At 51.2% G+C, this 24,879-nt stretch overlaps 6 protein-coding genes across 6 annotated transcripts; 3 read left to right on the plus strand and 3 right to left on the minus strand.

Annotated features, from left to right (window-relative positions):
- Positions 1 to 563: 563 nt before the first annotated feature.
- Positions 564 to 1,917, minus strand: M431DRAFT_477627 (hypothetical protein; the record flags this gene model as incomplete). Its single annotated transcript, XM_024915589.1, has 2 exons — positions 564 to 1,165; positions 1,230 to 1,917. The coding sequence occupies 2 exons, from the start codon at positions 1,915 to 1,917 to the stop codon at positions 564 to 566; spliced, it is 1,290 nt and encodes a 429-aa protein (XP_024780937.1).
- Positions 1,918 to 2,953: 1,036 nt separating this feature from the next.
- Positions 2,954 to 3,594, minus strand: M431DRAFT_207256 (hypothetical protein). Its single transcript, XM_024913406.1, has one exon. It carries the CDS (start codon positions 3,336 to 3,338, stop codon positions 2,991 to 2,993), a length of 348 nt encoding a protein of 115 aa, XP_024780938.1. The 5' UTR covers positions 3,339 to 3,594; the 3' UTR covers positions 2,954 to 2,990.
- M431DRAFT_207319 (hypothetical protein) lies at positions 3,497 to 7,692 on the plus strand. Its single transcript, XM_024913408.1, has 4 exons — positions 3,497 to 3,503; positions 3,568 to 3,582; positions 3,680 to 3,965; positions 4,037 to 7,692. Exons 3-4 carry the CDS (start codon positions 3,809 to 3,811, stop codon positions 7,306 to 7,308), a joined length of 3,429 nt encoding a protein of 1,142 aa, XP_024780939.1. The 5' UTR covers positions 3,497 to 3,503; positions 3,568 to 3,582; positions 3,680 to 3,808; the 3' UTR covers positions 7,309 to 7,692.
- Positions 7,693 to 8,028: 336 nt separating this feature from the next.
- On the minus strand, positions 8,029 to 13,843 carry M431DRAFT_1177 (glycosyltransferase family 2 protein; the record flags this gene model as incomplete). Its single annotated transcript, XM_024912009.1, has 3 exons — positions 8,029 to 8,060; positions 8,133 to 13,372; positions 13,539 to 13,843. The coding sequence occupies 3 exons, from the start codon at positions 13,841 to 13,843 to the stop codon at positions 8,029 to 8,031; spliced, it is 5,577 nt and encodes a 1,858-aa protein (XP_024780940.1).
- A 1,930-nt stretch (positions 13,844 to 15,773) lies between these two features.
- M431DRAFT_207355 (hypothetical protein) lies at positions 15,774 to 16,370 on the plus strand. Its single transcript, XM_024913410.1, has 2 exons — positions 15,774 to 15,966; positions 16,075 to 16,370. Exons 1-2 carry the CDS (start codon positions 15,857 to 15,859, stop codon positions 16,361 to 16,363), a joined length of 399 nt encoding a protein of 132 aa, XP_024780941.1. The 5' UTR covers positions 15,774 to 15,856; the 3' UTR covers positions 16,364 to 16,370.
- A 2,246-nt stretch (positions 16,371 to 18,616) lies between these two features.
- Positions 18,617 to 24,043, plus strand: M431DRAFT_1178 (glycosyltransferase family 2 protein; the record flags this gene model as incomplete). Its single annotated transcript, XM_024912013.1, has 3 exons — positions 18,617 to 18,882; positions 18,935 to 22,603; positions 22,672 to 24,043. The coding sequence occupies 3 exons, from the start codon at positions 18,617 to 18,619 to the stop codon at positions 24,041 to 24,043; spliced, it is 5,307 nt and encodes a 1,768-aa protein (XP_024780942.1).
- Between the last annotated feature and the right edge of the window lie 836 nt (positions 24,044 to 24,879).

Consider the following 24,879-nt stretch of genomic DNA (forward strand, 5'->3'; position numbering starts at 1 on the left):
ATTTGAATCCTGCATGGTGCATCTTGTGATGTCTTGGGAAAACTGAGCCAACCAGCGCATTGCATTGCATTATCCAGGCCACGCCAATGCAGCGTGTCACTGCCCAAGGCACCGCTCGGCATTTTGTGTTGGGCACTAACACGCAAATGCCGAGTGCTCACCATCCAAGACGATGGTGTTGACTTCTGTCTATACCTCTCTCTTAAACCCATAATACACCACGCATGAAGCCGGTTCCCTTCTTTCTCTCTATCAAACACTCCATTAAGTCTGTATATGGTGTATTTCCTTTATTTAACAAGTTTTCACCCAAAAAACGCCCAAAGTGATTCGCTGGATATCGCTCAGCTGCATCCGTCACTTATCACCTCCAGTGGTATAATCCATAATCCATGGGTGCATTAGACCCATTCCATTCTATCCCAGCCCAGCCTATACCAAGCCTGCCCTCATTCATTACCCTCCAATCATTCCACGTGGTCTATAATATGTGGTCCAGCACATGAGTAGTTTGTATATACATTAGTAGTAGCATCTCGCGTATATGTACGAAGCCCGCTTTGTCACATGGCGAGACCGACATTCACCGCACTCGACCCCCGGGTGCTATTTTTCCCAAATGTGCCGCTTCTGTCGAGGAAAACGTCATCCTCGTCTCTTGATGGAGTGCTCTGCGGTGACCAGGCCGTCGGTACACTACGGTCTCCATCATACATCGACCAACTAGACATCGTATCAAACGTGTCGGTGCTTTGTCTGTCTGGCCTTCTAGGCGGGGTTGCGCACTGGTAGTATCCTTCGTTTGCCTTGAGAGGAAGCGGTGAATTCGTAACAGAGTCCAAGCTCTGGTTCCTTGGTCGCGTCCTCTGGGACAGCATAGTAGAGAATCGTGAAAACGATTTCTTCTTCCGTAGTGGTGGTGGTGTTGTTGGTGGTCGTAGCCTGAGAGGCAGCGGCGGGGGAGGCGACGGGGAAGATTGCTGCTCTCGTACCGACTGTGAAAACTGCGTGCTATTGAGCGTCTCCTCGTACTCCTCCAACTGGCTAATGTGCATGGAGGCTGTCACGGGCCAGGCATTGGGCAGCGACACCTTTGTGTTTAGGCGCTCAGCAAATGAAGGCGCCGCTGGTGGCAGCGCAGGAATAACCGGAACTTCCGCCGCGTCTGTGCGAGTAACGGATAAGCTTGGGAGTTTTGTAGGGAATTCGAATTCATTGTGTAGACTTACCAGGCAGAGTACGGGCCATTGAGTGAGCTGTTGATGGTCTGCTCGCAGTGTAAAGGCTTTGTCGCTCGATGATGTCGTTGATCTTTTTCTGCAACTCCTCCACTTCATTCATGGCGGTGGCCACTCGTTCTTTAATACTCTCCATGTCAGATGGCGTATAAGTCTGGGTGCGAGCCTGCTTATCGGAAGCGAGGTTCAATGGTGATACTTCTGGGCTGCTTGATGATGAGCGAGCAGCAACATTTTTTCGAGGAATATGAAATGATGTTGATGTTGATGAATGGTTTCTATCGTGATGAAACGAAGGGTCATCGTAGGGCCGGCCTGGGAGATGAACCAGAGATGGCGGCGTCATCTCACTGGAGAAGTTGAAATCTGGAAGTATTGGCGACAGCTCTTTTCCAGAACTTAGAATGTTTAATTGCAGCGGTTCAAACGGAGTTTCAGGTGTGTCCGGCGTCAAAGGGCTCTCCCATGGGCGATTGGGTCGCTGAGCGGGAAACGGGAATTGGAATGAGCCGGAATCAACATGTCGAAATTCGAATGGCGCCGAGATGTGTAACCGAGGCCGTGAAGCGTCTGCCTGCGCCCTGCTTCTCGAAAAAGAGTTTGACTGGTTTGATGTGAATGTCTTTTGCACCTTTTGCCTCCAGCTAGGCCGGGGAAGCTCAGCCTCTGGTACTGCCATTGGCGGTGGATGAGATGTTGGTTGATCGCTGATAATGGGACAGAGCCGCTTATTGTCGTCTGAGGTCTATCCGTAAGTGAGAGTTCTCAAGCTCTCCCCATCTCCCAGCAGCGAATGCAGTGAGAGCGAAAGAGAAGGGGAAAAAAAAGATAGGTAATTTCTTTTGGAAAACAAAAAACATACGACGCAGAGGTCTCTCGTCAATACGAAAAGCCAACGGTTCCCAGCACGTGAGGCAAGACAAGCATGACGCATATGCTTCACCAAAAACACCCGTCGAAGCTTTCATACTGGGGAGAAAAAAGCAGCCTCATGCCGACTGGGCCGGCAAATAACTTTTTAAAGTAGGGGAGAAAAGCGAATGAAAGACCGTCCAGCGAGCCGATGACATAAAAAAAAAAGAGGGCAAGGTAGATCCGGCACCCCGACTGGAAAGTTCAAAAAGAGGGCCGGGTGAGCTCGTAAATACTACTTCGCATCTGCAATAGCGCAGCTCACCCGACCAGGAAACTGGAGCCCTTTCTTTACCATTTTCCAGCAACCAAGAACACCTCGACAAGCCCAACAGGTGGCGGCTGAGCAGCGTTGATGGTGAGCCAGCAGGGCCAAGACGATGATAGGCTGGGCCACAAAGGAGACCGTCCAGTCGGCGCGTAGAACGCTGCATTCGGATGGCTGGCGCTACCCACAAGATTGCAGGATCCACAGACGGCGTCAGACGGCCGGGCTGGCACAGCGAGTCGATGTCTTGCATTCGCCACGGATTCTGTCGTGGCTTTGCTCCAGATGGTCCGAGGAGGGGTCGCGTGGGCTGCCGGCATTGGCCAGCCACGACAAGCCCGGGTTTCCCCTGGTTAGAGGACTAAGAAACGCAAGCCGTCATGGGCGACGCCTGGCGTTTGCATGTTTCGTGAACAAAGGCTTGAAAGGGCAGCGTTGTGAAAAGAGGAAACGAGCCCCAGGCGAGATGCGAAACCCAAGATGGGCGCCACGCAGCTGAATCTTGCCTCATCCGGACTGTCGTTTTGCTTCTTTGGGCCGTCGACGCTCGATTGGCGCGCGCTCGTCACCGTTTAATTTCTCACTTCATTTGCCTTGTCGCCATCCAAGGGAACCAGCTTTGTTCCAGCCAGCGCTGACACACACCGTTGTCGTTCGTCGTTGTTGCGATTTCGCAAATTGGACGGACCCTCCGCATTCCGACGAGCGCCTATCTTTAGCAACTCGTGGTGATGATCATGATGACATGGGCGACGCAGGCACGCAGATATGGTGTGAACAGCTTCGTGACTTGACTCGAGACTCACCACCTGACGCCCAATAAAAGAGACAGCATGTAATACGATTCTTGCTGCGGCCAGTGGCGTGGGGAGACGAGAGAGGCCGCGGCCAACAGAAAGTGAGGATACGGGCAAAGCCATTATGCATGTCTCAGTTTCTTCCACACTTTCCGGATCAAGCGCACCTATGCCATGCCGGTTATAATGCCATGGGTCTTGCTTTCTTCTTCGTTTTTTTGTCTCTTTGTCTTAGAATAGCCTTGATGGTGGAGACGCAGCATGTGAAAGAAGAGCCGTAGAGAGCAGGTGAGATTGTGGTGCCACAAAACGAAGCATGGGATGGCTTACAACTGAACCTTTGACTTACAAGCATCACAAGAAGTAGGTACGTACCGTCTTCTGCTCACAGCCACAATAAGTAATAATTCCGCGGTATAACCGATATCGCATACAATTCTCGTAGCGTGCGATAACCTTGCTAGGCTTGCCTATCCTGGACGCCTGTGAGGCGGTAAAGCTCGGCAGTATACCAAAATATCTGAGACTTCCGCGGCGACGAGCAGGCGTAAATCGGCAGATCAAGCTGGACGAATCCGCCGAGGCTCTTCAAGATGGGGAAACGAGCTTCAATCGATACCGACGGAGCTGCCGCTTTCCGAAAGCGCCAGAAAATCACCCACGATGTTCCTACCGGCGAGGATGTGAGCTCTGGAGAGCAGCTTCGAAGCCTACTCTCGTTCGACCAAGACATGCGCCGAGCAAGACATGGTGAGTTTAGAGGCCTATTTCGCAGATTATGCGTCTGGTGTGGGAATTTTGGGAACTGATGGTTTCAACAGGTCTACAATCCTTCAAAAGACTTCTTGACAACATTGTTTCCGGCGATGGTGATCGATCTGCGAATCTCGGCATTTTACGAGAATATCTCGAATTGGTCAAACCAAGGCTCGAGGGCGAGGATGCCGTCTTTCTGAGTGATATCATGGAGATGTGGTCATTTGCCGCCCAGGTGAATGAGGGCGGCGTCATGTCCTCTGTGGCCGTTGTCCTCGCACTTGTGCTTAATATCGTCTCGGATTCATTAGAGCTTGTCAAGCACGGACTTGGTATCTGCCAATCGCTTGTACAAGACCGTCAGCTCAAGTCAATATCGAAAAATCTGTCATCGGACAAGACAAAAGGCTTCATCATATCGCCCACACTACGCCTGCTTCGAGAAGCTGTATCTCTGGATGGAGGCGCCTACGCCAGACGGATAGTCCGCGCCAGAACCTTTACTTTCGCGTCACTCGGCAGGAATTTGGAGATTGGTAACACTGGAGACAACCAAGGGGACTCTCGTAAATCAACAGTGAGAACAAATGCTGTCCGGTTCTTCTTGAGCTGTCTCAAGTATTTGCACTCTGACGGCCGCAAAGAGTTGCTCTCTCAGAAAGAACTGCTGTCACATTTGACGTTCATGATCAAAAGCGACCCTTCATCTCTTGTTCTGGAGATTCTGGACGGTTTAAAGACTCATGTGTTGGCGGACAGCAAGATCTCCCGAGAGATCAAGTTCAAGTGCTTCAACACCAAGACTCTGATGCGAATTCTGGCTCTCTATAGCTACTCTAACGGCACAGAATCAGAGAGTGATGTCGATCGAGTCGGCGAAAAGGCCCACGAGTTTCTCATGTACGTCTGCACCAACCCGGGTGCCGGAATCCTATATCCTTCCACGGGCCTTTACCCTAAGGAGACGAATGAGGAGTTTTCAGTTCAGCTTGCCAAACAAAAGGGCTCAGCGCATAGCACTTTGGGCAAAGACGATACATATCGCGATGGAGTCCCCGTTTTCAATTTTGTCCTATCCGAATTTGCGGCGAAGCTACGTCCCTGGTCCAGCATGAAGCACAGCCAGCTATTGACAGCGATATTCGAAGCCGCTCCGGAACTCATCTCAAACTACTTTTTCAACAACCAGTCGTTCACTTTTGAACCAAAGTTGACAATGACCTGGATCGGATATGCTTCGTTTCTCTTTGATACGATGAGGATCCCGCTTCCCGCTTCATTCGGCGACAAGACACGCTTCGCCCTTGGCCCTCCTCCTACGTCTGTCGTCCTGGATAATATTCTACCACTACCACTAAATCAAAAGGTTATGATTCGGTGCCTTTCGCCCAGCTCAAACCTGACGTCTTTCTTTGCGACAAGGATGCTAGTCGAAGCTCTAGAAAAGCTCTCAGTAGCCATCAAGCTGCATGAAGAGGGCTTCCGAGCAAAAGATGCCAAGTGGTCTGAGGCAGCTCGAAGATTAACTGATGCATTCTGCAGACGCATCCCAGACATGAAAGAGATTGTTCGAAGTTATAAGGGCATACCCAGTGAGAATGCATTACATAAAACCATGGCCAGCAGGCTTCTTCTCTTGTATTATGAGATGATTCCACAAGTTGCGCTGGCTGCAAACTTTGACGTCTCGCCTTTCTTCGTCAGCGTTCTACGGAGCTTACAAGATGGCAACTCCGATAAGCAGCACGACGGGTTCCGTGAGATGGAGCTCGAAAATCTGGTGTCGATGGCCAGCTACTCTCCCGGTATGCGATGGTTTGCGAGAATTGAGATTCTCACCGGTAAAGGCCCATCATCGCCATTCACCGCACTCCTCAAACTCCTTTCCAGCAGCGATCGGACTGCACCCCTTCATCAGCTGAAAAAGGTGCTTGGAGATGTTGCTGTAGAAAATCAGCTTGTTTCCTCAGCTACCAGACTAAAACCTCTTCTTCAAGCCCTTACATTGAGCATAGACGAGAATAGCCCAGAGAATATGGACAAGGTCTGGTCTTTCCTGGATAACTGTATTAGCCGTTGCGCCACTTCGCCAATCAAATATCTCGACGTGCTTGAGAATTATCTTGATGGTGGGAAGGGCGAGGCACAAGCAACGACTGATGATCGCAGCTTCAATCTGCTTGCTGTCGCCATAGCGGAACAGCTGCCCTTCATCATTAAGTCCGCAGATGCCCAAGAACGTGATTCACTATCAAGCTTCATATCACTATACTTCAGCGCATTATATAAGAAAAAGGGGAGCGATGCCCTTAAACGGGTTTACACAAACATTGAAGAGTGTTTCATCACTTACTCTGTCAAGCCCGCAGGCTTGGGAAAGCGAAAGATACCCAAAACGTCATCTGGCGGCAACCAGGAGGGCGAAGACGATGACCAAGAGGAGACAAGAGAAAGCGCTCAACAGTCATCAAGTGGATTGGACCAGGCAAAGCTTGAAGAAACGCTGCATATTCCATTTACAAGCCCTGAAGATACTAGCGTTCTTCTCAAGTGGCACAATAAAGCCGTCGAGGATCTGATTGAAGACGGCTTGATTACAAACCTAATCCGTCTCCTCGCGTCAGAGCACATCAACATTCGCAAAGAAGCCTTGACAAACATCCTCAAGATGGCCGCCAAAATCGATGAATCGGCCTACGAAGAGAAGAAACAGGTCTGGCTACTCCTATCCGAACTGGCCGAATCCTCGCGGCCACAGGTCGACAACGGCCCCGTTCCGTCAGCATTCATCGCGTTTTCCATCCACGCGCTCGATATTCTCAAGAACCCGCTCCACCCGCTCTACCCAAAAATCAACAGCTTCCTGACGCGCAGCCCCGTCTGGTCGCCCGAGAAACTGCCCCTAGCGCACGACATTTTGCACGGAGAGCCCTCGGAGGACGACAAGTACTACACCGAAATCGCGTGGTTCCTGACGTACATGCTCGACGCCCTCAAGACCCCCTTTGACCTGGGCGTCTTCCACAAGAAGCGCTGGCTTGAGAAGATGCTCGCCCTGGGCAGCAACCCGTACTTGCGCTCCAACCTTCGCATCCGCATCCTCAGGATCGTGTATCGCGCTACTTGCATCGAGTCCGGCAGCACCACGCTCATCACTAGGTTCGGCCTGCTCACTTGGCTCGATGCTCAGCGCGCTGCGTGCGGAGTTTCCGACGACGCCCATCTTTACAAGGCGCTGATGGAGAGGGCGTGGAAGACGTGTGACCAGACGAGAGTCAATGCGTGGAGTAAAGGGGGTGTGGAAAAGCTGCTCGCGAACCTGCAATTGCATCAGTGAAAGGAACGAACAGCTTGAGCTTTTGTCCAGCTCGATTTTGTCATGTAACATGAGATGAGATACCCAGGCCTCCGTTGAGTGTAAATAGGATGGATGGAATTGGAAACAACACTTTGGATTGCTTCATCTTGCAGGTACTTTTTACCAATATGCAATTGGTCATTAATACTTTGGCTCTGCGGAATAGATATATACAAAGAAATAGAAACGATCACGAATTACTTAATATTATATGATGATTATCGTCTTCCGCTATTACAGCTTCGTTCCAATCACTTACGATATGAATACTAACATAAACTTCAACACGAGCAGCATGATAATAGTCGCAGCGTAAAACATATTCGATTACTCAGAAACTCCAACATGCGCTCATACATATATACATACAAGGCTCGTTCCCTCATCCATTCTAAACCTAGAAACACCAAAAAATATGAAAATGAAAACCCATACGATGCATATAACATTCTCGCTCTTCTCCAATCTTCGCTTTGATTTTTCGCTTCGTTGCCTGGGCTAAGCAAGCCAAATGAGACAGCGATGTATGACTGATTGAATACCCATTGAATAAAGAAAGTGGTCGAAAACAGCACCCCAATTAAGAAAAAAGAAGAAGTTAGAAACCTCTTCATAATTAAAAAGTTATGCGTGGATCGGATGTTGTGATGGTCAGCGTTGTCGCTGACACTACTTTGCTATGTTTTGCTTTTCTCCTAATTATAGCTGACCAGAGAGGAGAGCCTCAGTAGCTAGAGAGAAACTTAGTTAGCCAACCTGAACGTATGAAAAAGGGGGAGGAGACGTTGAGTTGTAGGACATACCACTATTAATATAGGCTCTCTTCGCATCAAGGGGAACGTCGAAGCGGCGTTCCAATTCCTGCTTCACGCCCTTCTTGGTAACCGTCATCAAATCTGCCGTCTTCAAAATCTCACGAATTTCCGCCAAGATGGCATCATCGCTGGGAAGGCCAACCATGTCCTCTGGGGAGAAGAATTGGGATCCGCCATACTGGCTCATGCGGTTCATCTCAGAAGGAGCCATCGACATGCGGGACATGTTGCGGGTTTCGTATGGCTGAGCGTGAGTCGCGGCCTGGATGAAGCCCGTTGTGGAGGCGGGCCGGCTGGGATAAGCATACTCTGACATGGCGCCGTGAGCCTTAGTTCCGTAGCTGAAGCCAGAGATCTCAGAGCGAGTGTCATCCCTAGAAGTCTGCGACTCCCAGAGCTCGGCCTGATACTCTTCCCACTTCTTCTTCGGGATAGATGAGGGATCGAATTTGCCTTCGTCCGAGATGAGGACCTTCTTGCCGTTTTCACCGGCAACAACACGGGTATTACCCCATGCAAAGTCGTCCATGTTCCAGAAAGCGTACAGCGGCAGACCAAAACTGAAGACGGGGATGGCTAGAACATAAAGAACCATCCAACCGACCATTTCCCACTTGCGACGAAGGATGAAAATGATAGCCTGCAGACCATAAATGGCACCGAGAAGAATAAACGCGGTGACGGGGACGACGTTGGGATTCTGCACCACTCGCACAATCAGGTAAATGATATAAGCCACGGTCACAGGCTGGACAACGGTACTGAGCAAGTCGACGAAGACGACAAAGCGCATACTGAAGCAGCAGAAACCGCAGAGCTGGGAAAGGGGAATAAGCTCAATCAGATTGTGCACAGTGGAGTTAATCCAACGACGTCGCTGAGAAAGGAAGACGCTCCAAGAGTCGGGAGCAATAGTCCATGCGTGAGCGGTGAAGATATACTTGGTCTTGTATTTGGAGTGGAATTTCATCAGCAAAGTGGTCAGGAAACGATCTTCACCCAGGTGGAGCAGGTTCTTCATGTGCAGCGTATCGACACGGATAGTGGAATACGCGTCAACGACTTCCTTGCTCACGAAGAGTGGCTTGCCAGTCTCCGCAGCACGGATACGATACATGGAGAAACAACCGGGCAGACAAGTGACGGAGCCGAACAAACTCTCAAAGGCCTTTGACAGATTGTGGGAGATGTAGTACTCGTAAACCTGAATCATGGTGATGAACGAGCCCTTGGCGTTGGTCAGAGCAGTCTCACCGCACACAGCAATAATGCTTGTGTCGTTGATAAGCGCCGCAACCATACGAGTGGCGGAGTCCTGGGCAACAACGGTATCGGCGTCGATTTGGAACATGAATTCGTAAAAGGCGGGATTGACACCAATGATGTTCCTGATCTGGTGGTACATTTCAAGCTCCATCGGGCTCATGGGCAAGTTGTAGTGCACGCGGTTAAGGAATCGCATGACGACCATTTGAGAGTCTCGCTTACCACGGTTGCCAGGACGAGAGACCTCAGAGGGCTTGCCAATCTTTACAATGACCAAGAAGGGAACAATGTGGCCTTGGACCTCGTAGAGACCGGAGTAAACCTTGCCCATGTTGTGCTGCTTCATACCTTCGCCGAGCGACTCAAAGCTTAGCGGTTCGGGGTCGACAGATTCAGACACGCCGAGAATGTCCAAAACAATTCTGGGCGTTGGCCTGTCGTTGCCTTGACCGATGATCATGCCGTCGCACACGATAACCAGTAACTTGCGCTTGTCATCATACCTCATTCGAGCGGCAGAATCAATGGCACGGCGCAGAGATTCCTCGTCCTCAGTGTAGGCGGGAATCTGGCACATGATAAATTTGTCAAGGTCTTCAGGGGCATTTTTACCACCAAATTGCAGAGCAGCGAGAAACTTAAATCCGATGACTGAGCAAAGCAGAATTGAGATGGCGAGAATAAGATACTCGGCAAACTGGCACTTGACAGAGTTTCTGGTATCGACATCGGCAACATAAAACAAGTTGTCCAGGCAACGCTTCATACGGGTTTTGCTGGTAGCATCCAACCTGAGTGAGTTTTCCCAGTACTTGGTGATGTCTTGACCAGGGTTGAGCTGGAAAAGCGACGTGACAGACGGGTCCATGAAGTCAGTGAGTGTATTGTTAGTTGGAACTTTTTCTCCAGGAGGAGCCTTCAGATGGCGGCCACCAGCAAGATAAGTCGTCATGTCGTAAACCTTGCCTTCCAAAATTGCAATGTTTTGCGACTGCTTGCCGAGCGTTTTCACATATTTGGCGGTATAGCCAATGTTGCCCTTCTTGAAGTTAGACTTCAGATAGACCATCTGCTCGTAAAACCAGTCGGGTCGACTGTCATTGGTGAAGTATCGGAAGTCGTGGTACTTGGAGTTCTGGTCCGTAAGGCTGAGAAGGGCCGGGGATCCGGTCAAGTTGGTCGACTTGTAATCCAGAGTCACGGCCGGGTTGATTGAGCCGTCCACGCCGTCACAGAGTGCGGACACCTGGACAGGGAAGAGGCTGGTAATGTCCTTGCCGGCATAGTTGAGAAGAGTCTGCTGCTTCAGGTATGAAGGGTAATGGGAGGGGATGAAGGCTCCCAAGTCAATGACGATACCACGGATGGCAACGTAGGCACCCTCGCTGTGCGCCTTGCCATTGAATGAAGACAACTCTTGAGCGCTGTAGACATGCTGGGTGGGACAAATGACCATGGGGAAGACCACGATGAAAAAGGCAGCAACCAAGCAGAAGAACCAAATGAGAAAGTTGATGGCAAGCTTCTCACGCCATGCGATGCGCACATCTTTTCGGGGCATCCGACCAATCAGCCGAATGAGAAAATCAGGAACGAACCAAGTGAGAGCGTACACAATGAACAGCCAGCGCTTGCGGCTTGCGCTGTCCTTGTACTCTTCAACTTCAACCAAGGCCTTTTCATTGCCTCGCTCGGCCAACTGCTCGCGGTTATCGAGGTTTTTGAACATGTCTCCCGCACCAAACGCCGAGGCACCCGCTTCAGAGCGAGCATCATCAGCCACAAAGTAACCACTTCTTCCTTTTTCACCATAGCCCATAGGAGTGTGTCCTGCAGACAAGAGACGCTCCTTGGAGGCACCAAAAGCATGATGGTCGCCAGGGGTGAGGCCATCTCCACCTTCACTATCAAATGCGGACATGGCACCACGGCCAGAAGCCGAACTGGAGAAAGACAGCTGAGCAATTTCAAGCCAGCAACGCTCGCTCAAGAAGACACCAGTGGCACCAACCGAAACTTCGTTACGGGGCCATTGCCTCTCATCGATTGCAGCCTCCGCCCGCTCACGCTCGCTTCCCACAAGCAGAGCCTCGCTATTGGCCATGCCCAAAAACTCACCAAAGGGCACAAACAAGCTGAAATCAGCCGAACGCAGGCGCTGGCTGATTTCGGCGATACCAAATGTCTGGATCTGCGTTCGCACACACTTACTGTCGAACTGATTGGCAATGCGGCGGTCATTGGGCTTAATACAGAAGAAGAAGTAGGCATTGGTGCTTGGATCAGTGACGGCTTTCTGCACGTTATCGAGAGATGAAAGGAATTGACCAGAGGCACCCTGTTCCGATGATCCCCTGGCGCCTCCTCGCTTGGTCTCACGCGAGTCGCTGGTCTGTGACATTGCATCAAAGTTATCTTGGGTCTGGCGGCGACCTGCAGGATTGGGCCTGTTGGGACGAGTACCCTTGCGCACCATGACACTCGGCGCGCGCATAGGCTTTGAGCTGATCGTAGCCTGCATCACAGTTGTCCGCTCCTGGGGGTGAGTGACAGTTTGCAGAGCTTCCTGGCCAAAGAGCTTGGCCACAAAGTCTGATTTTGTGCTGTTCATCATGTTCATGAGATCTCCAGAGATGATCTCGCCGTTTTCCTCGATCAAGCCCTTGACTGGATACTCGACTTCTCCGGCGAAATGCTTGACGGTAAAGCTCGCAGACAAGTTTTCAGTATGGAAGTTGCTACCTGGCAGCTTGGCGGTAGCAGAGCCGACTTCGATGGCGGGATTCTTTCCTTCGAACCGCTTCCGCAGACTCTCGAGAAGCTGCATATCCGTCCTGTTACGGCGAGTCTGGTCATCGAGAATGCTCAAAAGGCCATTGCCAGGCTTCAGGAGACCCTTGACAGCATCGCTGTTATCGAAATAGCTCGTGGCAGACACAGTGACTTCCTCCGTCTCAAACATCTCGGCCTTGCGGTCAAAGAAGTTGTGAAGAGTCATGTTGTAGATGGCCTCGTTGGCAGCGTTGGCGAGGAGTTGATCCAAGGCAGATCCAGTAGAAGCTGCCGCAGCGAAACCGGGGAAATCAACAATAGAGATTGTGTTGGCAATGCTCTCTTCGGGAGCGCAGAGACGCTGGTTCATGTTTTCGACGATCCAGGTGACCAAGAGCGAGTAAAGAGTCCTGGCCAACTCATTGGCGTGAGCACGAGCACCGTTAGGATCAAGCATGACGGTAACGCGCTCCTTGTGAATCATCTTGGTCTTGTAGCCCAAGGTGGTTTGGAGATCAGATGCGCTGATACCAAGGAAGGCGGCGATGATGGCCAAGACATCCTTGTTCTTGACAGCGGTGAAAGTGGTGCCTCCCTCGTGAGAGAAGCCACCGCTGTCATCACCAGTTGCGCTGGTGCTGCTGGTAGTCTCAAACTCCAGCTGGCCGATATGCAGAACAGTGGCAAGAATTTGGCAAATCTCCGCAATATCATTCTTGGGGAACTCCAGCTTCCTCATGGCGGTCTTGAAGAGCTGAAAGCCTTCGGCGTCGTTAATGCCCACCTTAAGCTGCGTTGGGTGCCCAAGAAACTTCCATCTCTTGCTGCTGTCATTTTCAAATCCCAAATGATCCTTCTCGGCCTCGCTTGTTCCGGCTACGAGATAGTAGAGGACGTGAAAGTTACGCTCGCCGGTGGGGACGTCGGTGATTCTGCTCCTTTCCAAGCGATGATCAAGGACTTTACCACCGATGAGAGTAGGGTTTGTGGACGCAGAAGTATCGTATTGAAGCTCGTAGAACAGACCAGCCCGAGAGGCAGTTGGAGTCGTTGCGGTCTTTGTGGTGGTTAGTGCGTCAAATACGTACGCAGCAAGCGAGAGTTTAGTCGACAAAGGAGTGGATGATTTCTTGAGAAGGGCCGTAACGAAATGGTTTCGCAGTGTTGACTTTCCGGAGCCAGATTCTCCCCTAGGCATCAGACGCGTTAGAAATTGAATTGCAAAAACAGATATCCAGTTTCGAAAATGGGTGGTAAGAGAGCATATATATCCGCAAGATTTCTTCAAAACCCCCAGAGAAGGAGGAAATTATGTGAAGTGGTAAAATAAAGAAAAAGGGCTTTGGCTCAACTTACAGAAACACAACGGCTTGGTTTTCAGACCGATGGCCAAGACGCAGATATGCTCGCTCGGCCACGTCTTCGGCAGCAGCCATGGAGCTGCCATCTCGGCCTCCATCTGGCCCTTTCGTCGAGGATGTAAAGGTGTTAACAGCGACCACTCCATGGGATGAAAGATAGGTGGCTTGGAGTTGCAGATGGAATCGACTGGCGAGATGGGCCGTTATCTGCGTGTCGGACTGGGAGTGTGCGGGCAATTGAGGGAGAGAATGCTGCGTGTGAGCCCCTCCATTGCCCGCGGAAGTAAGAGGCAAGCTCATGCTTCCCCAAGAGATGGACTGGAAACCTGAAAGAAAAAAGATGCCAACTCAGTGGCTCTACTGCCGCGCAGGCGAGAGCGCAAGCGGACGGTCCGCGACAGATGCGAGTATTGAAAAAACTGCTGTAAGAAGAAATCCGCGAAATATGCCTATTGGATAACGAATGTGGTTAAAGAAGCATGGAAAAGACAAAAATGCAGCGAAAGCCTCAAAGCAGACCGCGTCAACGTCAGGCAGCTGAGTTTGAAGTTATTTTCTTGGATGGGTTGGCTGAGCGGCGGGAAAGGGGCCGTGGTTTCTTTGCTTAGGTACTCAGCTCCTTCCTGCCCATGCATATGGATCGTATGCTGCTATGGACCTGCTACTGCACATTACATACGAGATGGCACCAAGTATTGTAAGTATATCGAGGTACTGCCCTCTGCAGGCGCTGTGCCTGAATTAGGTGCTCAGTAGGGCGCCACAGGCTGCGAGCGGCAGCGAAGGGGCGTGACGAGTGCTAGCTTTACGGACAAGTCCGTTGGGCGCAATGCGTCGCGAGCGCATTTTGGGCTTGTCCACACCCCCTATCGTGAATGTTGTTCCCACCCGCGCTCGGATTAGTGACTTGCGGGTACACGGACAGGTATTATTAGCATTCGTGCGGCGAGCACAGCCTGCCCTGCTAGGCCCCATTGCTGTAGCTGCATGCATGCCTGTCTCCCCGTCCAAGTATTATTAGTACCTGCTCAGTACCTGTAATTCTGTGTGTTTCTGTGTGTGCGTGCGTGTGTGCGGGTGAATGAAAGCATGGACAGGGGGGGTGAAATGGTCGTAACTTGGAAGATACATCAGATACGCCAGTGCATCCGAGGACTGGTGGAGCACGGAGTACAGGTGGGAGACTGGAAGCCAGGAGATACTTTGTGGGCGCTCACTTGGATGTTGATTCCACTGCTTGCAGGAGATGTTTTGTGGAAGGCGATGTACCGTTCGACTGCAATGGAACAGTACGCGGAGTGGGTGGCGAATGAGATTTTCAAGGCCGTGAGAAGGGAACATATGAAAAGGAGAAGAGACGGCAAGAGATGGCCGTTGATTGATAGGCAGGGCTGCCATAAATGGTAAGGAACCCCGATCTCTCTCTTTTTTAATTGTTTTTTTCTTGCTCGATCAACGTCAATCGTCAAAGAGCATCTCCATTATTGTCGTCATTGGAAGCGTCCGAGTACTGCGCGAGTACCACTTGATGGATGATGATTGATGGCACGGACAGATGGCCTGTGCACTTGGCATCTGCCACCACACGGATCCTTTAACCTCTATCTTTGAACCACACGTCGAAATCTTATGTTGCTTCAATACTTTATTTTAGCATACACGGAGCAGTCCTAACTCTACTAAACCTCAAGGTACAGACGTTGCCAGCACATGACAGCCAATGAGCAAAAATTCAATACGAGTATGACAATGACTAGCTCGCAGTATGAACCCCCTTTTTTCCCGTGCTCTTTGGCGCTGCTCGAACTTTGCTACCTTAGATCGGGACTTGGCACGGAGGCTTGATGTTGACTGAACTCAGTGAGTACTTGACGGTACCTCAGCTGCTGCCACCGTTCGCAGTGGGACCAGCCGATCCGATCCACCGGGCATGTACAGCATTTGTATGCACATGTACGAAGATTGGATTGATCCATCAATGGTTTTTTCTTCCCAAGGATGCGGAGCAGATGCCCCCTTGCTTGGTGCCACTTTACCTGGGTCGATGCCCCCTAGCAGATGCTATTAGGGGCACCGACTTACAGCGTATTGCCCCGGATGTCTGGTCCACAGGTACTTCCAGAATCTACCCGACCTTGACGGAGTAAGTCGTCGCCAAAATTACCTGCAATAGACCAGGTTACTGCTCAGCTGCCCTGCTGCCGGTGAGAGCGGCCATAAACAGCAGTATTGGCCCGCCAAGTTCGTGCTGACGCCTTCGTTGAAGCCTAATAAAAGAAGAATGGAATTTTCATCTTTGGGTGCGCTTTTCTCATGCTCGTGTTAGTCAGATTGGATACTATACGAGTAAAAAGTTATCGTATACCCTGTACCTGCTATTTTCAGAGCCAGCGATGGGAAAAGGGGGGCCATCCCACACTCTAGTAAGTCTAGCTGACTCGAAAAAACGAGCCTCGAGGAAGCACAGCTTACTTTGTACGCTGCTTGAGTGGTCTGACGACACAGCCCTAATGCGAAGAAACGACAACTAGCTGCTCGGCGTTCTTTTTATATCTACTCGTACTATTCTCGCCAGATCTCCCTAAAAAAAGACCCGATGACAGATGGGATTCAGACAGATTTTGTCGGGACACGAGGCTCTGTCATGCATCGGATGCACCCAACCGTCCTTTGCAAGTGCCACACTATCACCGGCCAGCAAACAAGCCGTGGGCGACACAGGCATTTGCTGACCCAGCATTGCCCGCTGGTCCAACAGGAGAGATGTTAGCGCCAGTGAGACGACAGACATTTTCCGAGCATTTTTGGCAATCCATTTGATCCATTCTCGAGTCTCAGTTGTGGCCGAAATGTCTTACTTGGATGTACATACCTGTACTGTCCGAAATACGTCGTAGGGGTACGGGGCACGGAAGCCGGAGCAGTCCGGAATGCAGCCAGCAGGGATACCCGTGGTCGATTTCCATCAATAGATGCGTAAAATGCACAACTTCGCACAAAATGGCCGTAATGGGTCTTCTCACTACTGTGCAGTACATACATGCACGATGATGGAGCCAAAAGCACAGGTCGCTACTAAAGTCGTACCACTACGAGCACAGTACCGTTTGTAGGGTACGCGCAGCTGCAAGTGACCAACGAGATGCTTCACGTTCTGTGGGTTTGCAGTCTCATGTTTCCCCTCCTCCCCGCATGTCAGGAAACACCACGCTTTTTTTTTTTTTTTTTAGGTTTTTTTTCTTCTCTTAGCCCGGTCTCGTTGTTGGCCAATCGTGTTTAGCATATGCAAGTACGGCTCAAGTTTTTGCCTAGGACCGGCGATCGAGGCAGCATGATGCGAGCTCTGGCACAGCCCAGCAGAAGCCGGTCTTGTGCCCCTCACAGGAGAAAAATACGAGCATCAAGGTGGTGCCGTGGTTGGCCACAGTCATGGCAAGACGGACTCACTCCATCGTGACACGCAGAAAAGCATACTCCGTAGTCGTAGCATTGACGGCGTCAGAGCGTCGCTGGTTTTCTCGTATTGCATCCGCCCGCTCCGGGTCTCGTCTCTCAGGGTCGGCGATGGTAGTATTTGTACCAAGTAATACTGCCAGGTAGATGTGTAATTACACATCGGCCGGTGGAAGTTTTATATCCGCATCCAGATGTCGCCGTGCGAAATTTCGATTTCAGCCGTGGAATATTCCAGGTACTCCATAATAATAAATTGCATGTGTTCGCTTCCAGGCATTTGTACTGTATGTACGGAGCGGAGCGGGTGTTGGCATGGAGCACGACCATGCAGTCGCTGGGCTGTACACGGAGGTACCTGCTAGGGAGGCGCTGATGTACATGCCGGTACAGGCTCTGCCAGCTTGGTGACATTCGAGCTGATGCACAGCACTTTGAGGGCTGCAGTTGACGATGTCCACGATCAACACAGATTGGGGTGAGAGACCCAGCCAGTGGAGAGCGGCGAGGGTTGCATTCAGCTCAGCCAGTATCACCAGGCTAGCAGTACGGAGCTCGATACGATACAGTAGTACGAGCAGACTTGGTAGGACCAGTATTCTAGTAGCCTTGTGCCGTGGCAACCGGGCTTTGTTGTCTGGCTGGCTTCGCTCTGGATCGCTAACAGCCCAGCATCTGCGTCTTGTACCACCGCAGCAGCCCAGACTCTACAAAATACTACCCGCCGATGCAGTACTGCTACTAGCACACAGTCGTGCTAGCAGCACTGCTAGGCCTTAGAGTTGAGGCGCTCAGCGGGAACGGCTTCAGTGAGCACAACCGCCCGCTACCGTCCAGCCGCAGGCGTATGACAGGGCCCCCCTGCTTCCAACTTGGGCGGTACTGCAAGTACTCGGCGCCGGTTGGCGGTGGCGCCGACGGGCTCGCTAGCTGCCCATTGTTTGGCACACGCCCCCTGGCCTAGCTGTGTGGCACAGCTGCCGCCAGTACACAGGCCCAGGTACCTGCCAGGTAGCCCCTGTCGCTGGGTGTTCTAGTGCCTACACGGCAGCTCCTCGAGATGGGCGAACCACCAAATCCATCGATTCATCCTCCTCAGAGCCGCGAGACTTTTTCTCTGCTGTTTTCCCTGACCACCTCTGGACCTTTGGTGAGACTGCCTCATTCGCTTTGGCAGCTCTACTTTCAATCGTTAATCGCTGCATCTGTTTGTCTGCACTGCTGTTTTGTTTTATCGCCTTGCCTTATCTGTCTTGCATCTTCTTGCACTACCAAACAACTAATCGAGACAAAAAAAAAAGCAAAGACCGGGGGGCAGAAAAAAAAGGAGTTAATACGGCAGTCGCGTCTTGGGCTTGCCTTCAGTCGTCCTTCTTGTCTCTCGCTCAGCATTGAAACAGCAGGCCATCTTCATCTTCATCTCCGTCATTTCTTCCCACTTCTTTTCCTTCTCATAGCCTTGCTTGTCTTGTTGTTATTGGACCAGCCGTGCCGCATACACTTTGGGGGCTGCTTGACATAAACAAACATCTTCAGCATCAACAACACGACATAATTCGTTCCGCATTGTTATAGGACGTTCCATCGATCGAGGGCCGTTACGCCCACTCCTCCTCCGTCATGGCGAACCGACTTTCCATGTTCTCCATGGCCTCAGAGGCTCGAGGTGGTGGACCTCAGTCTCAGGTCTCGACCACCACGCTGCTCAACTCCATCCACAACATCTATCTCACCTCACAACCCCATCAACTGGACGCCAGCACCAGCGTCGTTGTCAACACCTGGCTCACAGCTGCTCAGGGCGGCCCTGCTGTTGATGCTACACTCGCAACGCGGGCTTGGGAACATGCCAGGCGGCGAGCAGAAGATGGCTGCATTGTCTTGGGGTAAGTGAACAACTCCATCCAAGCTGTCATCCCATACTGACAAAGGCTCTAGTTCTCTTCACCAGTCGACTCCCTCCCTTCTCGTCCCTTTCCTGTCGTCATTTCCGTTTGCGATCCCCTCCACCGTCTACAAGGCTGTCGAGGCTATCCAGCCCCTTCTCCGATGTGTCACTCCATACAACCCGGCAGCCCAGAAGCAGGCGGGCTTGGGTGTGACCTTGGCTTTGAACCTCGCCGGCAACCTTACGGGGGCTTCGTTGGCCCTCTCCCAGGGCGGGATTGATACTTCTGCGGGCTTGTTAAACATTCCTGCCGAGGCGGGTTATCGCGCCTTTGACGTCTTTTACTATCTCTTGACCTCTGCCTCAACACCCGCAGAACGAGAATTTTTGGGCCTTAAGTCAGCGTCTGCATATACTCTTCTGTCCCGATCTGGCACCTATGATCCACCATCATACCTACCCACTGCGGATGATTCCGCATCCGCTGATGACTTCCGCCAGGCTCTCAAAGACATTGGCATTAAGGGTTCAGCTCACCGAAACTTCATCTCTACTCTAGCTGGTCTGCTCAAGCTTGGCGACACGCTTGACTACAGCATTGAATCCGAGGCGCTTGAGGAGATTTGTGAGGACGTGGGTGGTCTGCTTGGAATCGACCCCGAGGTTGTTCTCCGCCAGTGTAGCACGGAGGACCGTAAGACTCTCGTTGGCGGACTCTACGAGTCCCTTGTTGATTGGGTCATCTCCAAGGCCAACGATGCCATCGCTGCGCAGTTGGTCCGTATTAAGGACGGCGATGAGTCTTTGGATGGCCATGGAGTTCGCACTCCCACCTCCAACGAAGACAATGGCGATACTGTCTCCATCACTGTTCTCGAGGTGCCGGATCCTGCTATTAGTAGGGCACTGTGTATGCGGTCCGTCTTTGATGATACCCAAGGTATCAATGCCGAGATGATTGGTGATGGCCTCGAGATCCCCTCGGCTGGCTCCTCTATTCTGAGGGAACTCCAGCAGGCTGTGTCCGAGGTGGCGCCTGACTTGGGAATCATGACCGGCCCCCAAGGCCGCGAGCGCCAGCATGAACTGGAGAAGAGGGAGGTGATTCTGGAGAAGGCTGCATATGGTGCTGACGAAGGCAGCTTCCTCAAGAAGTTGCTCTTCCCCGTCGAAGGCCAAGGTATCAACCTGGGTAGGGCTGGTCGAATCGATCTGCCCACGGTGCTTAGCTCCAACCGTATGTGGTATCATCTCTGCCTGCACCCAACGGACGATACACCTGGCAGCCTAGCCGCGCTGCCCTCAATTACTTCCGCTTGGTCGGCCGGCACTGTCTCTCGTCAGTTGCGCGCATGGCGTCTTCCGGAGTGGGCGAACCGTAGGCACAGGAACCTTGACTTCACCGCCGACTTTGACGTCGACGAATTCGTCCAGCGTTATGCTCCCCTCGGCTGCAGGGATGGTCGTGAGGGCATTGAAACGTGGATGCTGGAGCGTGGTTGGAGTAATGGCGAAGTCTTCATTGGCAAGGAGCGTATCTGGATTCGTGAGAACGCATGGTGGGAGGCGGAGAGCATGTTGGATGTCAAGCCAGGTGATGAAATCCACCCCATCCACAGCAACCCATTCAACAACGGTTTCGATACCGGCTATTCAAACAACGGTAGCGGATACTTCCCTCCAACTGGCATGGACAACAGTGCCAACATCAGCCGGGATCACTTGGTTCACAACCGCGGTATGAGCCAGGGCAACATGAGCCAATTCACACTTGGCCAATCCCCGAACCCTCAGGCCGCGCCGTCTATCGCACCGAGTGCTATGCGTGCTGGCGATTATGGCTTGGGTAATAAGGGCGACTTGTATAGGGGCGATGGCTTTTACAACCCAGAGGCCGCTGCATACGACGCCGAATTCGCCGAAAATAAGCAGCTCGAGACAAAGCAGGTTGACAATGCTCGTCGGGCTTGGGTTTGGTTCACCTGGGCCATGACCTGGTGGATTCCGTCCCCCTTGCTCAAATGGATCGGTGGCATGAAGCGCCCCGATGTTCGCATGGCTTGGCGTGAGAAGCTCGCGCTGTGCATGTTGATTGTCCTCATGAATGCCATCATCATCTTTTGGATCGTTGGCTTTGGCCGAGTTCTATGCCCCAACATGGACAAGGCCTGGAACCGAAAGGAGGTCAGCCAGCATCAAGGCGTCAACGATTACTATGTCAGCATTCGCGGCGGCGTCTATGACCTTTCCAAGTTCTGGAAGCTCCAGCACAGCGACACGAATACCAAGACCACCTCGGACGTCATGCTGCCCTTGGCTGGCGCGGACATGGATGATTATATCATTCCTCCTCTCAACGTTGCCTGCCCAGGTCTCGGACTCACCGAAACCTTTCAGCTCGTCCTCAACAACACTCTCGAGTTCTCTATCGCCCAGCATCTGCAGGGTCCTCATTTCCAACCCGACCCGACCAGCAAGCTAGCCAACGCCGACTGGTACTGGACTGTCTTCGAGCCAGCCATGGAAGAGTTTTACAAGGGCGAGCTGGTCTACAAGAAAACAGATGTTCAGAAGCAAGGCAACGATGAGCAGAGAATGTGGGCCATGTATGGTAACCAGATCTACGACTTGACCAACTATTTCCACACCCTGGATGTGTTCAACAATGATGAAAGGTACACATTCCTGAACCAGGATCTTACGGCCCTGTGGAAAGACAATCCGGGTACAGATATCAAGGAGAAGCTCGACATCCTTGTCAATGATCCCAACAACAACGGCACTGTGCACGCCCAGCTTGCCAATAGTTGGTCGTGCATCCAGCGTGTTTTCATCAAGGGCAGCACAGACTTCCGCGTTACCCCTCGATGCACGGTCAACAACTGGATTCTTCTCTCCTTCACAATCGTATTGTGTATTGTCATTGGCCTAAAGTTTGTGTCCGCGCTTCAGTTTAGCACCAAGCGACGACCCTCTCCCCAAGACAAGTTTGTCATTTGCCAGGTCCCTGCCTACACCGAAGGTGAAGATTCGCTCCGAAAGGCGCTTGACTCGTTGACAGCGCTACAGTATGACAACAAGCGAAAACTCATCTGCATTATCTGTGACGGTATGGTTGTGGGTGGAGGCAATGATCGTCCTACACCCAAGATTGTTCTGGATATCCTGGGCGTGGATCCCAAGGTTGACCCTCCTGCCCTGGCATTCAAGGCTGTCGGCCCCGGCAGTGACCAGCTCAACTATGCCAAGGTCTATTCTGGTCTTTACGAGTATGAGGGCAATGTGGTCCCGTATCTGGTTGTCGTCAAGGTTGGCAAGGAGTCGGAACAGACCAAGGCCAAGCCCGGTAACCGTGGCAAGCGTGATTCTCAGATTCTTCTCATGAGCTTCCTCAACCGTGTCCACCATCGCTCCCCCATGAACCCGCTCGAGCTCGAGATGTTCAATCAAATTAACAACATCATTGGCGTGGATCCTGAGCTATATGAGTACCTCCTCATGGTCGATGCTGATACATGCGTTCAAGAGGATTCTCTCAACAGATTGGTTGCCGCATGCGCCCATAACGCTAAGATTGCTGGCATCTGCGGTGAGACCAGTCTGGAGAACGACCAAAAGTCTTGGTGGACAATGATTCAGGTCTATGAATACTACATCTCTCATCACATGGCAAAGGCATTCGAGTCTTTATTCGGTAGTGTTACTTGTTTGCCCGGATGGTAAGTAAATTTCAAGTAAACGAATCACCGTATTTTTCATGTAGACTAACATGTGTGCGCGCGACTAGTTTCACCATGTATCGCCTCAGAACCGCAGACAAGGGCAAGCCTTTGATCATCTCCGACGCCGTCATTAAGGACTATAGTGTATGCGATGTCGACACCCTCCACCAGAAGAACCTACTCTCTCTGGGTGAGGATCGATACTTGACAACTCTGATGACAAAGCACTTCCCTTCTATGCAATTCAAATTCCTTCCCCACGCTCAGTGTAAAACGGCTGCCCCAGAGTCGTGGAGCGTTCTCCTGTCCCAGCGTCGACGATGGATCAACTCGACTATTCACAATCTTGTAGAGCTTATGCGGCTTAAGGACATGTGTGGTTTCTGCTTCTTTGGAATGCGTTTCATTGTCTTCATTGATCTTTTCGGCACCATCATTCTCCCCGCGACATGCGCTTACCTTGGATACATGATTTACAGCGTTGCTACACACCCGACCTCGTTCCCCCTGTGGTCCCTTGTCATCCTGGCTGCCGTCTACGGTCTCCAGGCATTGATCTTCATCTTGAAGAGGCAATGGCAACACATCGGCTGGATGATCATCTACATCCTTGCGTACCCCATTTACTCATTTGCGCTCCCCGTCTATTCCTTCTGGAACCAAGACAATTTCTCCTGGGGTAATACCCGTGTTGTCATAGGAGAGAAGGGTAACAAGCAGGTGGTTGCCGTTGACGACGAGGGATTCAACCCGCGATCCATCCCTCTCCAGCTCTGGGACGACTATGCTCTGGCTAACGGTCTCCCCGGTCGTCGTGGCACCAACCAGTACCAGGAGAAGCAAGACATGGTCTACAACGAACAGTACGAGATGGACGAAATGAAGTCAGTCTACTCAGCCGGTCCTCAAGGCTCGGTTCTTACTGGCATGCATGGCCGTAATACGTATATGCCTCCTCAGTCCCCGGCGCCGTTCGCTGCTAGTCACATCGGCGATCCTACCTACATGTCACAGCGACAGTCGATGATGTCCATGGGTACTGCGATTCAGGATCGCAGCCAATCACCATACTCGGATTTCCCCCAGAGGACGAGTGTGATGCATACCCGTGGCCCTTCGAATCTGATTCCCTCGCCAGGTCTTTCGCCAGGCTTTAATGGCATGAACCGCTCTTCTTCCGCCATGAGCTTTGGTCGAGGCCATGAAGCAACCCGGTCAACGGCTTCGTTCGATTTCATGGGAGGCGCTGGTGGCATCGGGTCATCAGATGCCGCCATCATTGAAGCCATCCAAGCCGTGTTGCGAGACGTTGATTTGGACACCGTGACGAAGAAGCAGGTTCGCGCGCTCGTTGAGCAGCGCCTGCAGACCGAACTCGTTGGAGAGCGTCGCACGTTTGTGGACAAGCAGATTGACCGCGAGTTGGAAAACATGTAATGATGCATATTGGCACGGAATGAATGAAAGGAGGGAACGAGCATATCGACAAATTAGAAGCTTGGTCTTGTTTTTTTAATATTTATTTTCATACTAATCATTCTTTTTTGGGGGGGGTATTCCACTCCTTCGTACGATAGTCCACACAACGAACTTGACTGGATGAAAACGTTTACATTCTACGAGATGACTGAGACTCAAAGATTACATTACAAAAAAAGAAACAAAAAAAAAAGGAGCTGCATCAGCAAGATTTGTTACATGGCAAGAGAAATGGCGTTTTTATGGGTATGGAAAGTGAAGAAGTATGCCGCCTTTGTTACTATTTTTTGAGAGAAGAAGTTTTAAGTCATTGGGTTATGAAATGGTTACAACGTGCCTACTTATTAGTCTAAAGCTTTGAACGAAGTCTTCTGAAGCCAAAGCATTTGGGGGCGGAGAACTTGTGTTCCTTGCTGTAGCGATTTGTTTATAATAGTCATCTTCATTGAGGGTTTTTCTAAATCTTGTGTTCTGATCGTTTTTATGAATGTGTTTTGATGATGTGAGAGGGAGGATTGATGTGAATGTTGGATGTTGACATGTGTGAAGTCGAGTTATTGTGTAATGGGGTATGAGTTGTTCCAAGACATTCTTTTGCTCTAATACTGTTCGACAGGGTTTGAATATATATATGTGCGGTTTACGATACTAAGCAACTACAATAGTTCATAGGAACACAGCAGCACTGGAGATCAGTTGGCAGGCAGGTCATGATACATTTCTCCAATTCTAACCAAAATAAAATACAAGAAAAACAACCAGCAAGTTTGAGTAAAAACATACAAAAATCTTCG

Source organism: Trichoderma harzianum (assembly GCF_003025095.1).
Source record: "Trichoderma harzianum CBS 226.95 unplaced genomic scaffold M431scaffold_1, whole genome shotgun sequence".
Taxonomy (NCBI): domain Eukaryota; kingdom Fungi; phylum Ascomycota; class Sordariomycetes; order Hypocreales; family Hypocreaceae; genus Trichoderma; species Trichoderma harzianum.